Source organism: Erpetoichthys calabaricus, chromosome 10, assembly GCF_900747795.2.
Source record: "Erpetoichthys calabaricus chromosome 10, fErpCal1.3, whole genome shotgun sequence".
Lineage (NCBI taxonomy): Eukaryota > Metazoa > Chordata > Cladistia > Polypteriformes > Polypteridae > Erpetoichthys > Erpetoichthys calabaricus.
This window is the reverse complement of record NC_041403.2, coordinates 103,646,303-103,662,782: the sequence shown is the minus strand read 5'-3', so window position 1 is coordinate 103,662,782 and position 16,480 is coordinate 103,646,303. Positions and strand designations below refer to the sequence as shown.

Below are 16,480 nucleotides of genomic sequence, written 5' to 3'. Positions count from 1 at the left end.
ACTGTCTAACATATTCCTTACTTTGATATGTGTCACTGGTACGAGACAGTCAATGTCACCCACGTCATATGGGAGTGGTCATAATGTTCTGTCTCATCAGTGTATAATAACAAATATGCATGATTAGTAACTGGATTAAAATGGGCATGGACTGCACATTTTACAAGGGAAGATATATGTGAGAATGGATCAACATAGATACATCTTTAATAAATGTAACCTGTACTATTTCCAGTAACATCTCACTATTTTCTTATAGAAATCCTCCTACTCTCCCAGAATATTTCACAGCTGCAGTACACGTGGGTAACAATGTGGAACATCAAGCAATTAAAGGGTCTTGAGGAGTGTGAGGGATGATCACTGAATTACAGAGAAAAACGTGAAAAACACATAAAGGAACATCTCAGTCATGCAGGAACCTATTGAGGGTCAAAAACTTGGAAGGAACAGTCAGCAGATAACAGAACATAAGAAGACACGTGATGTACAGAAAGTGTGGTAAAATATTTTGAGAAGACTAATTTATTGCATTCTGTTTATATACAGTAAGTTAAATGAAAATAGTAATTGAGCAGTATTACCATAGTTGACAATTTCAAAATTTGCCTATAGAAGTGAAGTTAATCCAAAGTTTTTAAATTAAGGTAGTGACTATTCAGTCCATTTATGACGTATACTTTTCCTGTAGTTACCAACAATAACAAAAATCCGCTGCAAGTGTTCATTATAGTATCAAAAAACACACAGTCCGAAGAAATATTAGATGTGACTTTTCAAAGGTTATTCTCCGTCACAGCCTTCTGGAAGTTCCACGATCACTGGGGCACAGTCTTCGGGATCTGCTTCAAAATTCCATTTAAATTTTTTAGTCAGATGAGCTTTAAACTTGGTTGCCCTCTTGCGTAGGTTATTGTCGACAGCAGGATTGGTAGCAAATAAAAAGAACTCCTACAATGAAAAAAATAAATAAAAAAATGTGTTAAAAAAAGTCATTTTAACAAAATATTCAGCGTGTTTATGATGGTATGATCACTGATTCAAGTCTTAACTCCTAACATAAATTATACATAAAATTTAAAGATAGAATAAAGGTTTATCCTTTGTTTATAAACAGGTTCATGTTTCCATTACTAATGTGCTTTTAATTTTACTTGTGATATACATCAATAAATATACATAAATATCTGTATATTTATGTACCTGAACATCTGACAGCATGTCACTTTGTGTTTGGTGAAATGATTGATATCATATAGTATCTATTATGAAATCTAGATAGATAGATAGATAGATAGATAGATAGATAGATAGATACTTTACTAATCCCAAGGGGAAATTCACATACTCCAGCAGCACCTTACTGATACAAAAAACAATATTAAAGATTGATAATAATGCAGGTAAAAACAGACAATATCTTTGTATAATATTAACGTTTACCCCCCCTGGTGGAACTGAAGAGTCGCATAGTGTGGGGGAGGAACAATCTCCTCAGTCAATCAGTGGAGCAGAACAGTGACAACAGTCTGTCGCTGAAGCTGCTCCTCTGTCTAGTGATGACACTGTTTAGTGGATGCAGTGGATTTTCCATAATTGATAGGAGCCTGCTGAGTGCCCGTCGCTCTGCCACAGATGTCAAACTGTCTAGCTCCATGCCAACAATAGGGCCTAAAACACAAAATTGAAAAACTAACATAACATTTTCAGGCCTATTTATCAAATTCAAGGTTGTGGGGGTGTGTGTTCTTGATTGGTCACAATTTTTTTGGAACAGAAGCATTAGTGACATTTGATTGGCACTGGCCGTGTAATGCCGATTTGTCTGATTGGCTGTTGCTAGCTGTACACGGGGCCCTTGGTCTTTTGTTATGTTTTGCTTGCCTTTAGACAGTTGACTACATTTGCAAAGTCCTCTGCCATAATTCTGTTTGCTAAAAACTGTTGACAGAGAAGCTCTGCCCCACCCAATAGCCATTTAGAAATACTGTATTAGAGGAAGAACAGATTTTCACTTTATCAATTTGCTGACTGTCGATAGCTTTAACTAACCAATGTTGTCCTCATCTCTACTTTATGTATGAGTACAACTGCAAATATGACATCACAAAAGAGGAAATATTCTTAAATGGGAATAGCTATTTACTTAATGTAATATAGATAGCTAGAGAGAACTTTATGTATGGAATTCAAAAACATAATTCAATACTTTTACATATTAACATTATTACATTTTACAACATGCATTTATTATCTTTATAGCATTTTTTTTACGCCTGCAACCATCCATGCAATTCTCCTCAGATTAATTTTGACCTTTGGTCTTGTTTTTTACTGAACAACTATTAATAGGTCATCTATTATACCTTTTAAACAATTTTATCCAGGTATAGTAAGTATTATGGGAAGGCCTGGCAAGAAACCCACCCTGTATAGGCTAACAATCGGTTACAGGACACCCAGAACAAAGTTAAATAAGCGCAATTAAGAAACGGCAAGCAACCCAGCAGTGGGCCTTTGACTTTTGTAGCAAACCTATATTGAAAACGTTAATATTATTAAGCATTATATCATTAAATTATTTAGCTGAGCCAATATAAAACAATAAAAATCGTTAGCATAGTCTCTTTTAGTTTTTACAATAAAGCTTCTTTTTACAACCTCACTAAATATTTTTCAGACCGCCATAATACTACAGAAGATGTACATTGATGCAATATTTGAATTTGTTTATTCCAAAAAAGTGTAAGAAGTTAGTAGACATTGTATAAATAATTCATTTTTTAAATATTCAAGATGAAAATAAGAAAAAGCTTTCTAGCATTATCTAACAAAGATAAAAACAAGCAAGAATTAAATACTGAATCGGTAAATAGTTCTTAGAGGTACTGTTTTAACTGTAGTCCGGCAATCAAAAAGCAAAAAAAACAAAAACCCCACTGTTTACAAGGTTCTCTCATTAAAGGTGCATCTGCATCGATGTTTACTTTGTGCTGAGAGAACTCCACTGAGGTCACTGCATCATTAATTCAGCAAAATCACAGAACTGTTCCGGAACTTCGCCAAACTAGGCGAAATGCACTGAAGTCAGTGGGGAAGAAGAAAAATATACTAATTTTGAGTCGATTATAGCAGTGCAATGGTCTTTCAAGTGTTCTTGAGGTCTAGGGACTCATCTGCCAAGTATGTTGGACTGTTTATTTTGACCAAAAATGTGACCTGAGCTATATGTACATATATATTTTTTTTACTGTGCTCAGAGTTCTAATCTTCAGGGCAAGTGTGCAAATCAATCGGAGTTCCAGCACCCACATTCCAGGTTCTTATTAGGGAAGGGGGAACTGCCTTCCACTGAGTCAAGACAAACAGTAAACTCTGTGAAATAATAATAACATTGAAAGATGTATTACTATTTACAAGGCCTTTTCATATTTTTGGCAGAAGAAAAAAATGCCAAGCATCTACACATAGGATACCATGACAAAAACAGGAATCACATTCAATGGCTATTAAAGTACCTCTTGTACATAAGAGCAATATTTTGTCCCTTTCTGTATTACAATATAAAATAAATATTTCAAATGCTGTTGTATTAATCAAGTATTACCAGACTATTATTTAAGTAAACTAGTATTGGCATTCATTAATATCAAAACATAATGTAGGGCTTAAACTTTAATGTGTGGCAGAGATGAGGATTCTCCCCAGTGTAACAAAAATGGGGTGTTTATTATCTTAAGGGGATTTCAGCATAAATGTTTATCAAGAATGTTACATCAAGAACTACCTAATTTATCTTAACATGTACAAACTTTACATTTATTCTCTGACATTTTCTCTCCAGCAACTGAAACATGCTGCTTAAAATCAATATAAAAAATAAAAACTGAAACATTATTATATCTGTACTGCTGAGTTAGTGAATTCCAAGATAACTGAGGATATTTAAATTTTTAACAAACTCTTTAAAATGCTTTTAAAGTTTGGTATGTCAGCAAACCAGTCTGTTTGTAATGTTTGCTATTGTAAGATGTATATTTATATCATTAGCCAATTAAAAAAATTACTAAACAGTATTATTTAACAGACTAGGGGGCTTTGCCCTCTGCTCGCTTTGCTTGCCAACCCCCGTGTTTGGTTTTCCGGATACACGCTTTTAAGATTTATTTTTCTTTGAATTGTTGCTATTTCATTAGTTTCACTTTTATTTCAGAACTTCTTTAAAAACAATATTTGAAATCTTTTGAGTGCTGAACATGCTGAATCTTTTAAATGAGGTCCGTGAGACATATGTTTAATGACTTTGTACCATAATTCAGGAAAGGTTTCTCTGTTTGGAATTTCAGCACAGACAAAATGATCTACATCATCAGCAGTTAATAATTTTTTTTGCAAAGTAACTAATAAATGCATGTGAAGTAAACTACGTTTTTGAAATTCTCTGACTTAAACTTCAAAACCTTACAATATTTACATACTTCAGACATATCACCTATGTCCATATATTTGATCTCTATTCACCTTTTCGTTATTTCTCTGAGTAATAATTTCTCTTTGTTTGCACTAATGTGATGTTTACTTTCTTTGTTTTGACACTTTCATTTTTTCCTCCTTTTATATTCTGTATCTTGCTCTTCATGTGTTTCGCGCCTACTTTTTTTTGAGTCGTTTGAATTCCACTGTTTTCATTATCTGTAACCTGCTCTGCATGTGTTTGTCCGCCTTCTTTTTTAACCTCTTTATGATGTTTTACTTTGCTTTCTACTCTTTGTCTTTTATTTCTGACCTCGCCTTTGTCCTGCTATTTTTTCAATTACATCTGGCCCGTGATGATTATTTTCCCTTTTTTCGAGTAATAATTTCCTTTTGTTTGTGCTAATGCAATGTTTACTATCTTTTTTTGATACTGTAGCGACCTGTAGTAGTAAAAAAAAAAAAAAAAAAAATCAGACAGACGTAGTAAAGTCTTATAAAAGTTTTACTTGAACAATCAAGAAAAAGAACGTCGACTTCGTAACCCCAAACACAACCTTCTAGCACCTTCTCCAACCCCATCTCCTGTCCTGGCTGCCCTCCCCCCTTACCGCATCAATCAATACCCCGGTGTCAGTCTTCCGTGCTGTACTCCACCCTCCCTCAAGCAAACCTAACAGTCACTCAAAACAAAAAAAAAGGCTTCAACCTGCCTGGGATGCTACAATACTTTCGATTTTTACTGCTTTCATATTCTTTACCTTTCTCTGCATGTGTATCGCACCATCGTTTTTTTTCACCCTTTCCAAATCCACTGCTTTCATAATCTCTAACCTGCTCTGCATGTGTATAGTGCCAATGTTTTTGAATGTCTTTATAAAGTTCTACTTTGTCTTTTAATTCTGAGCCCGATTAGATGTGCTTTTTTTTCAATACTACTCGTTCCGGGCGGATTACTACTTTCCTTATTTTCTGAATTTGCACCTCGATTATTCTTTTTTGCATTTTTCTCTCTCCAACGCTTTTGAGTCTCTTTTCTCTGTGCTGCTCTTTCTTCTTCCCTAGATCTGTGTGTGCTTAAAGCCTTGACACGACTGAGTGTGTTGCTGCCTGTGCTCTAACTTGGTTGTAAGTAGGGCGTGTCTTGCAAGAATCTCATGTTCTATGTCCCCTGCGAGACGGTCCTGGGTCAATCTCTTGGTACAAAGTCTCATGTTCAAGGTCCCCGTGAGACGCTCCATGGCCAATCTCTTTCATCTCGCGGGTCTTTTAAGTGTCTTCCGTGATCTTCACGTGAAGGTCACGTCTCGTCTCCCTAGTCTTTCTCTCCCAGGATTTTTTTTTATAATAGAAAGATGAGTAGCACTAACTCAAATCAAAAACTCCTGGATGTTTAATTTTCCAAAAATGTCCCTCCTTTTTTGTGTCCCTTTCAACATATTTCTATTTATTTATTTTTAGTATTGCATCCAAGAAATTCAAAACATTCTATAACAAGTTTCATATATTTTTGACACATTCCTTAGTGCTCCCAAAAATGAAATGAACTAACAGGATTTTTTTTTTTGGCAAACACTTTCATCAGCTGTACCAAATCCATTTTAGTTCTCTGAATTAATTCTATTTTTCTGTGGCATGAAGGACTGCAATTATTCAGTCCCTTGCAATTTTATCTCCTTTACTTGTTTTATGTTTTTCATGCCAATTTGTCCTTAAAATGAAAGAGCTCACTAGAAAGCTCTGCTTTCACTATAATGTCTAATTTCAGGTTAGACACAAATTTACTGTTTTTATTCATCATACCAATCTGTGCATTTAGACAAAAGTAAAAAAAAAAAAAACACTGAAATTTGCAATGGCAGAGACAAGAGAAGAAGTAACTGATGCTGAAATAACCAAATACTGATGTCTATTTTGTTTTCTAATTACATAAAATATTGCAGATTGATTACTGACTGCCCAGTTTCTCTTTTAGACTATGGAAGATACCTACATTAAACAAGTTTAAAAATGTATGCATGGCAAGACATTCAAGTACATTCAGGGATGTAGTTTATTGATTTCAAAGTTGAAGGATTTTGCATTTTTTCTTACTTTAAAAGAGCCAGTTATCATGTGAATTTCCCATTGGGATTAATAAAGTATCTATCTATCTATCTATCTATCTATCTATCTATCTATCTATCTATCTATCTATCTATCTATCTATCTATCTATCTATTGTTTATTAAATACTAGCTGAATACCCAGTGGCTTCGCTCACTGAGTGGAAGGGAAAAAAATAAAATGTTGTCTATAAGTTATTAAACAGTAAAACATTAACATTTTAAGAAGTAAAGATACATTGAGCACTACTGGAGTGGTTTCGGGTAAACTACATTTTAAAGGCGGTATAACACAACAGGTAAGTAGTACTAACAGCAGCTAAAATGTATTTGGATCATCTCTCGATAGCAGATCCCTTTTGAAGGGCGCTACACGACCGCAGTGGTATAGAAATTACATTTTCTATGTGATCGTCCAAATTTCTGCCTGACAACCTTGCACTATGTGCCTGTGACTTAAGAGAAAAATAATTCTGATAAATGTGGACACTGCCTTCTGTGCTTAACGGGCAGAAGGTCCAAACAAGTCCAATACTTTACATGAAGAGATCTGTACATCTTCTTGGATGTAAACTCTCCATCTTCTTAAAATAATTGATCACAAAAGCAACCTTGAATGTGGGGTTTTAGTGACCCGAACTCACGTTAAGGGACAGTAAGTAGTTGTGCAGGGCAATTTACAAACAGAGTCCTGCTTCGATGGCGCTGATTACACTCATTCGCAAAGATTTCCACTCTCCCAGGAGCCGACGGGGCACTTGAAGTGTCACAAACAGTGCAAGAAGAGAGGATGCTGCCCGAAACTGCGAAGCTCTCGACCCGGCGGAGCAGCCCGACATTCCGCACCTCCCAGCGTCCACTTTGTTGTCACGACCCCTCACTGCTGAAGGCGGTCTCATCTTCACATTGTTTACAGCTCGGCGCAGTTAAATAGTAGAAAGACACAAAGCTGTTTCCCTCATCTCTTCTACTATCAAGTACTGCCAACTAAAAAAAAGTTACAATGTGACAGTTTCCGCGACAGTCGTAATTTTCATTTCAAACGTGAAAAGAATTTTATAAATATAGATTGTGTAACAGTGAGCTGAATTAAAAAAATGACTGTGATAATAGAATACAATTACATGCATTAGAAGATAACAGTAAACACATTCTTTTACCAGAACTGTATAATGTCATGTAGCTCTAAATGAAGCCCATGTGGAACTGTAGTGGCTCAATAGTTGTCACTGACAACAAATTCCAAATTACGGTAAGTGATGTGAAAGTGGAATTGATTGATGTTCTAAGTGGAATTGATTGATGTTCTATTGTTAGTTGTTGGTTCAGAAGCATCTATGACATTAACTGTAGTTTGAATTTTTTAAACATAACATTTTTGAAAGGCAGAAGAACAACTGAAATTTGTTTAAGTCTCAAGGTAAAATGGCTGCATCAAACCATGATGGAGAAAAGTCTAGCGCATTATTGTGAAAATATAATGACACAGAATCACTAAATCACTCTAATGTACGAATAATGTTGCTGTGTGGTTGTTTTTAGTGTAACATACTGTAAATACCAAGTATTTGTTCACTATGCTTACGAAGTGATGCTTATATAATTGCTTTCCTCTTTCATTAATTTCTAGATTAGTGATATTTGCTTCTTCTTCATTTTTTAAATGTACTTTTAAAATTAATTTACCTGAAGTGGCAGAATATGTGAGCTTGTGTACCAGAGGTGCAGCTGGCATTTGTACATGTCACCCCAGTGTTTGATTAACTTTTATTATGGATCTCTTTTGCCACCAGGAGGGGGTGTCAAATGACTAAAAGAGGAAACTATTCCAAAATATACAAGTTGAAGTGACCTCTCCCAAGGTTAACTTGAAACAGTAAATTAATCCATTATTAAGGTTTCAAAGAATTCACCCAGACTCCAGAGAATTCTTCATATATTTTAGAATATGAAACTAGAGTACTGGGCAAAATCAAAGCATATACAGCACAGTAACAGTTTATATAGACATTCAAAATGTCTTTGATACTACACAGCACAGAGAACATTAATTCAGAATACAGAACACACTTTCACCAATATGCAAGATAGCCAACGGGACAACAGTAAACACAACAAGGTCATCATTCATTCATCTAACCAGTTTCAATCCTGCTTAACTGAAATCCAAGGTCATGGTGACGAGCTCCCATGTGCAATGGAAAAACCTAGTAACTGCCATTTTTTTTCAAAATTGAGTTTTTTTAGTTTTTGGAGTTATTAGGTCTTTCCTGACGTTATAAGGTAGTGGTGATGTTCAAATCTGTCTTCATTCCGGTAATAGCAAAGCTCAGGGAAAATTAAATCTAGAGATCGTTAATTATAGGGGTGACATCAGTTACTCAATTTGCCAAAAACTTGAAAGATGTGGCATTCTAGGTGTTTCCATAGTTGGTGAGAGCTGCAGGCTGTCCAAGTTAGAACTAGGTGCTGGATAGGAGTTAAACACTGTTACGGTGTTTGTTCATTGGAAGGCACACTCATGCACATACTGATACTTACTTGTACATACAACAGGACAATCTGGAGTTGCCAATTAGCCACATTTTTTGAGATGCTAGACATAACATTATTAAACTTGCTTAATCCAACTCCATAGTCCACCCTGGTCCACTGGGTATAAGGCGTGAAACATCCCTAGACGGATGCAAGTCCAATGAGGGCACACTCATGGACAAACCCACACTTACACCTATAGATGGGCCAACTAGGAATCACCATTCAACCTAACCTAAACCCAGAATACTGAATCCAAGAGGAAATAGCACCACAAATGTTTGCACCACCATGCTGCAGAAAGTTTACCACAACTGTTTGCACCACCATGCTACAGAAAGTTTAAGGGATTTTTTTTTTCTTTTAAGATCAATTTTACTTAAGAAATTTGTTAATATACTTTTTCAATATTGATATCCTAAGGCCAATAATACACATTGTTTATACACTATATCAAGGTAAAATATACACTGATGAGACAAAATGTTACGAAAAATTACTAATATGATGTTCCTCCTCTATGTGCTGCTAAAATGGCTCCTACCCACCAAATCATGGACTCTCTAAGACCCTTAAACTTGTCCTGTTGTATTTGGCACCAGGACATTAGCAGCAGATACTCTGACTTCTGTAAGTTGTGAAATTGTTGTTCCAGTATATTTTACAGATGCTTGATTAGATTGAGATATGTGATGTTTGTAGGCCAATGCAACAACTTGAACTCTTCATCATTTTCCTCAATCTACTCAGCACTATTCTGGAAGTGTACAATGTCCCGCTGAAAGATGCCATTTCCATCTGGAAATAACACTGCCATGAAGGGGTATACCTGGTCTGCAATGATGTTTAGGTAGGTGGTACACATTAAATTAACATCCACATGAATGTCTGGATCCAAGGTTCCCGAGCAGAACACTATCCAAACCACCACACTCCCTCCACTGGGTTGTCTTCCTCCCATGGTGCATACTGGTGCCATCTCTTCCCCAGCTAAACAACACACATTTACCCGGCTATCCACATGATGCAACAGAAAATGAGATTCATCAAACCAGGCAACCTTTTTCCATTAATGCAAGGTCCAGTTGAAATGCTTGTGTGCTAATTAAAGAGCTTTCAACAGTGTTTAGAGGTTAGCATAGGCAATCTGACTAGCCTGCAGCTGCACAGTCACATACTGTATGCAGCAGGATTCAATGTACTGTGTGTCATGACAGATTATTCCCATAACCATCATTAAAATAATCAGTAACACTTTAGGTACTCTTCGACTCTCGGGTCCTCCCTGTGTGGAGTTTGCATTTTCTCCCTGTGTCTGCGTGGGATTCCACTGGGTGCTCCGGTTTCCTTCCACAGTCCAAAGACATGCAGGTTAGGTGCATTGGCGATCCTAAATTGTCCTTAATGTGTGCTTGGTGTGTGGGTGTGCCCTGCCCAGGGTTTGTTCCTGCCTTGCTCCCTGTGTTGGCTGGGATTGGCTCCAGCAGACCCCCATGACCCTTGTGTTAGGATATAGCGGGTTGGACAATGACTGACTGACTGACTTTAGGTACTGCAAAAATGAATTTATTACTCATTTACTACTATCTAAGAAGACCTTAACAAACACTTATTAATACTTTATAACACTTGCAAAGCATCAATAAAATGTTTATACATCTCTGCAATATGACCAACTAACAAAACTGCACTTTGGAGTGGTGGTCTGAGTTTGCTTAACTGAGACACATTTCTCTTGATATTACACATTTAGTATAAGACCAGTGAATGATTCATATTAACAAATCACTTTACCATCACGTTAATATGCCATACTGCATAGAGGTGAATAACCTATCTATTGTACTGATGTTTTATACTGTAAGAGTAATGAAGACCAAAATAAACCTTTGTTAAGGTCTTGTTACATAAGAGCAAATGAGAACTAGATGTATTTGTGTAGTACCTAAACTAAAAGGTTAATAAATTATCTGTGATTTGTGCCACAGTAGCCCTTCTGGATGGCCTTTGCTGACCTCTTGCGTCGGTGAGTCTTGACTGCCCAACACCCTGTCAGAAGTTTTTGTGTTTTCTCTTGTTAGACCACTGTCAGTAGGTCCTTACCACAGCTGACCAGGAGCACCCCATAAGCCTTGCCGTTTCGGAAATGTGCTGACCCTGTAGTCTGGCCATAATAATTTGGCCATTATCTAAGTCACTCAGGTCTCTACACCTCCCCATATCTTCTGCATTCAACACATTGACTACATGTACCTAATGTTAGTTTACCGTCTAATATATCCCTGACCATTACATGCGCTGTTGTTACAAGATAAATGACATAATTCGCTTTATATGGGAGTGATCATAATACATTGGCTTATCAGTGTATATTCCTTGCATATTCTAATTTGAATTAAATTAACAACAATGGATAAAAAATATGTTATGATAATAAGCAATAAGAAAAAAATATATACCAGTTAATACCTGTAATGTGACAGTGAGGAAATTTTCCTTTGAGACTATGTCAACAAAGAAATCTGGAGGGATTTCTCCAAGCTGGTGATACAGGACAGTAATAAGACTCGTGTATAATGTGCTGTGTTTCTGCATGGCATCCTCAGAGCGACACATAAGATTCAACAGTCTCTTCCAGTGCTCAAAGCTGTCATATACATTCCCAATCAGAAAGCAAACAAATGCAAATTGCAATTCTCCTAAACAAAAAAATAAAAATAGACAAACATAAACATATCAGATTGCAAAGTACACAGGTCAGGAAACTGTTACTGTTGCTATATAAAGGCTGACTCTAAAAAGAAAAAGGCATATACTGACTATAACTTGTACAAAATATTTTACTGACCTAATATCTGTTGCGGGTCCTGTTTGTAATAGCGGTCAAGTAACACTTGCAGAGCATAGCTGAGGTCCATGCTGCACTGAGTTATCTGAGAAGGAGTAGCTCCTACAGGATATGTCTGTTTGGGAATTTCAGAGAATCGTAGCTCAGTACCTTCCTTCTGCTTCATTTTGGGCAACCGAGCTAGTCCTTCTTGCATACTATGGCATTCAGTGTCATAAGGAGTTAAATTCTGCTCCAGGCGGTCTTTAGTATGACGCATAGCCAGTTCAGGAACAACCTCAGCAAAAGAACAAATTTTATTATTCAATGGCTGCAGTTTACGTACAGTGTCCTCTGTCACGCGGTCTGTAAGAGACACCCATTTGCGTAGTGTGTCATAGGGATAAGGACCTAAGAATCTATCAAGATCCTGGAGGCTTGACCGAATGCGTTCAATTTCTTCCTCTGCCTCAGAGTCACAAAATTTCAGTTCCTCTTCGGTTTTGCTCCAGCGAGCAAGTAGAATATCTCTGGGTTTAAGACAAAGGAAAATCCCAGTGCGTGGCCCGGTTTCTTCACCACTGCCATGAATGCTGTGAGAACTGTAATGTAAAAAATGAATTCCAGGAGGGATCATTTTTATCCCCCGAAAACGTGGTCCAACTTGCCATGTGTTATAATCAATTCCAAATTCAGTTCCTTCTGGAACCTCTAGAAGAACAAGAGTTGCACCTTCTTCAAATAGGCTGCGAGCCAAATCTGGATCCATCTCCATAAAATGCCTATCTGAAAACACATAAAAACACAGAGATAAGACATTTTTACAAAGCATTTCATTCTATGGCATAACAAAACAAATAGAAATGCCACATTTACTGCCATGCTTAATTCAAAGCTCAAATTAATGCAGGTTTAAATTAAAGGAATATACTGTAACTGGTGTCCAATAGCAGTAAATGGGCATGAGGTTGAGGTAATATTATATTAACTCCTCTAACAGCAGCTATGAAGTACAGTATCTCACAAAAGTGAGTACACTCCTCACATTTTTGTAAATATTTTATTATATCTTTTCATGGGACAACACTCAAGATATGACACTTTGACACAATGTAAAGTAGTCAGTGTACAGCTTGTATAACAGTGTAAATTTGCTGTCCCCTCAAAATAACTCAACACACAGCCATTAATGTCTAAACCGCTGGCAACAAAAGTGAGTACACCCCTAAGTGAAAAATGTCCAAATCGTGCCCAATTAGCCATTTTCCCTCCCCGGTGTCATGTGACTTGTTAGTGTTACAAGGTCTCAAGTGTGAATGGGGAGCAGGTGTGTTAAATTTGGTGTTATCGCTCTCACACTCTCTCATACTGGTCACTGGAAGTTCAACATGGCACTTCATGGCAAAGAACTCTGAGGATCTGAAAAAAAGAATTGTTGCTCTACATAAAGATGGCCTAGGCTATAAGAAGATTGCCAACACCCTGAAACTGAGCTGCAACACAGGTGCCAAGACCATACAGCAGTTTAACAGGACAGGTTCCACTCAGAACAGGCCTTGCCATGGTCGACCAAAGAAGTTTAGTGCACATGCTCAGCGTCATATCCAGAGGTTGCCTTTTGAAAACAAACGTATAAGTGCTGCCAGCACTGCTGCAGAGGTTGAAGGGGTGGAGGGTCAGCCTGTCAGTGCTCAGACCATATGCCACACACTGCATCAAATTGGTCTGCATGGCTGTTGTCCCAGAAGGAAGCCTCTTCTAAAGAAGATGCACAAGAAAGCCTGCAAACAGTTTGCTGAAGACAAGCAGACTAAGGACATGGATTACTGGAACCATGTCCTGTGGTCTGATGAGACCAAGATAAACTTATTTGGTTCAGATGGTGTCAAGCATGTGTGGCAGCAACCAGGTGAGGAGTGCAAAGACAAGTGTATCTGGCTTACAGTCAAGCATGGTGCTGGGAGTGTCATGGTTTGGGGCTGCATGAGTGCTGCCAGCACTGGGGAGCTACAGTTCATTGAGGGAACCATGAATGCCAACATCTACTGTGACATACTGAAGAAGAGCATGATCTCCTCCCTTCGGAAACTGGGCCGCAGGGCAGTATTCCAACATGATAACAACCCCAAACAAACCTCCAAGAGGACCACTGCCTTGCTAAAGAAACTGAGTGTAAAGGTGCTGGACTGCCCAAGCATGTCTCCAGACCTAAACCCTATTGAGCATCTGTGGGGCATCCTTAAATGGAAGGTGGAGGAGCACAAGGTCTCTAACATCCACCAGCTCTGTGATGTCGTCATGGAGGAGTGGAAGAGGATTCCAGTGGCAACCTGTGAAGCTCTAGTGAATTCCATGCCCAAGAGAGTTAATATTGACACTTTGGGCAAAATTTGGACATTTTTCACTTAGGGGTGTACTCACTTTTATTGCCAGCGGTTTAGACATTTAATGGTTGTGTGTTGAGTTATTTTGAGGGGACAGTTTTTACACTGTTATACAAGCTGTACACTGACTACTTTACATTGTATCAAAGTGTCATATCTTGAGTGTTGTCCAATGAAAAGATATAATAAAATATTTACAAAAATGTGAGGGGTGTACTCACTTTTGTGAGATACTGTATGTGAGACTAAACTAACCTTTATGAATGCTTTTAGAATTATTGCAACAGTAGTATTATGACATCTTTTAGTGGCTAACTAAAAAGATTACAATATGCAAGCTTTCGAGGCAACTCAGGCCTCTTCTTCTGGATCTTGCAACAACAAAAAAAAAAAATCAACTGAATTCAATTTTCTGCTCCTTTTAATTACTATACTGATTTTCCCCCTACTACGTGGCAACCTCAATACAAACCCTTATCCATTACTGACTGACCCTGCAAGCTTAATTTAACACTGTTGCACAGGATTTTTTTTGTAAGCATGGCATTTCTGCAGTTACACTATGCCTGAAGATATGTATATTCTGGAGGTACATGACAATCGTTAAGTGCAGTATACCACGTATAATATTATGTATTTTTTGTACGTTCTTGTTTATCATGATACCAGAGAGTGGCGACTTGTTGCACGTTGGTCGTGTAGGCAAGTAAAAATGTAATTGCGATCTTTATACGAAACACTACTATGTAAAATGCAAATACGTGTCCAAATCGTTTAAGAATCAATCGCGTGAAACGGTTACAATGCATCCTGTGCCGATCTTAATTTGTTACCGGCGCCATATAAAACCAAGACTGTAATGCTAGTTCATAAACCATCAGGTGAAAAACGGTGACTGAAGTCTTGAACGAACGATACCATTCGCAATGAAACATCACCTTATTTAAAAAGTCATCGTTGCTGTCACGTCATCTTGCACGCTTTCGCAATCCCACAAGCGCGTCCTCCCGTTATCTAAAATTCCTTATCAAGTTCATGGTCGCGTGGACGCGGACGAATCATACTGAAGGGCGCAATGCAGGAGCCAACCCGAAAGTACATGGAAAACCCTTACGTATCCTCTGATGCGGTGGTGATATTAAGTCGCCAAATGACTTAACCTGCACTTGTCTGGGATGTGGCAGCAAAATCGGAACACACGAAACAAAACCAACACCGGGGAAATGTGCACTTTATACAGACCGCACTGGAGTATCGGTGGAGATTCGGTAACTCGATACCTCGCGTTGTTTGCTGCCTGACAGCTCCATTCGGTGTGTTGTATTTGCTATTCATTTAAGGACGTGATTATTAAACCACTGAAACGTTCGCATGTGTTCGTTTAACATTTTGAAAGATCATCCACCGGTTTTTCCCACGAAACAAATTGAAACTAATTTAGAAGTTTCAGATGTCGAGATTATATGGGACTGGTTGGCACAATTCATAAGGCAAATACATCATTTTAAATAGAATGACATTTTACTTTCTAGTATTGTGTTTAGAAACAGCTTTAACGATAATTAAACGTTTGAATAGAAACGGGTATTTCTGTTAATTCCTACTTTCACGGACCGGAAGTGAGCATCTTTTAACTGCTAAGTTCTTCTTGACACTGTAATACTTCTTTCCAAGACACATGCATTCTAGAATATCGAAACATTCAAGTAACATCAACGTTACCTTCGCATTCACTTTTATAGCTGTATTAGAACGTACTCACGTGTGGATCCTCTTGGGCGACTGTTTAGTGTTCACTACCACACAACTGGATTGGTAGCATGTGTTTACTTCGTACTCCTTGTAGCGGAAACAAAATCCTTCTGACAAGAGTTCCTACCTGCAACTCTAAGATAAATCTTCCACAATTGGGTTGCACGTATTTTTTTTCTTTTTTCTTGGTGTAAGATTTTCCCCTCCTCTTACACCACTGGTAATGCACAGTTTCTCTTGTTTCTTTACGCAACACGTTACACTGTTTAGGTTCTATACTCCGACGGAACTCTTACGTTAGTTATATTGAGGAGTCTCGTAATCTTCATATACCGTAGTTAGAGTGAGCAGACCTTCAGGTTTGAACAAGGGAGTGCCGATTTCGGATTGTGCGAACTGAAAAA

At 37.6% G+C, this 16,480-nt stretch overlaps 1 protein-coding gene across 5 annotated transcripts; it reads right to left on the bottom strand.

The window, feature by feature from the left end:
• Window positions 1-524: 524 nt before the first annotated feature.
• On the bottom strand, window positions 525-16,196 carry aar2 (AAR2 splicing factor). 5 transcript variants are annotated; one of them, XM_028811682.2, is made up of 4 exons: window positions 16,087-16,196; window positions 11,962-12,726; window positions 11,583-11,812; window positions 525-951 (listed from the first exon to the last, which is right to left on the bottom strand). In XM_028811682.2, exons 2-4 carry the CDS (start codon window positions 12,713-12,715, stop codon window positions 784-786), a joined length of 1,152 nt encoding a protein of 383 aa, XP_028667515.1. In that variant the 5' UTR covers window positions 12,716-12,726; window positions 16,087-16,196; the 3' UTR covers window positions 525-783. The 5 variants fall into 5 exon arrangements, with proteins under 5 accessions (XP_028667515.1, XP_028667517.1, XP_028667513.1 ...); XM_028811684.2 differs by having other exon boundaries at window positions 11,962-12,722; window positions 16,087-16,195; XM_028811680.2 differs by having other exon boundaries at window positions 16,047-16,187.
• Window positions 16,197-16,480: the final 284 nt, after the last annotated feature.

Bases quoted from the DNA above. Each gene is read 5' to 3' on its own strand.
- aar2 (XM_028811679.2), bottom strand. The intron at 11,813-11,961 runs GTCAGTAAAATA...TTTTTTGTTTAG, and splicing joins GGACCCGCAACAGATATTAG to GAGAATTGCAATTTGCATTT. The intron at 952-11,582 runs GTATTAACTGGT...TTTTCATTGTAG, and splicing joins TCCTCACTGTCACATTACAG to GAGTTCTTTTTATTTGCTAC.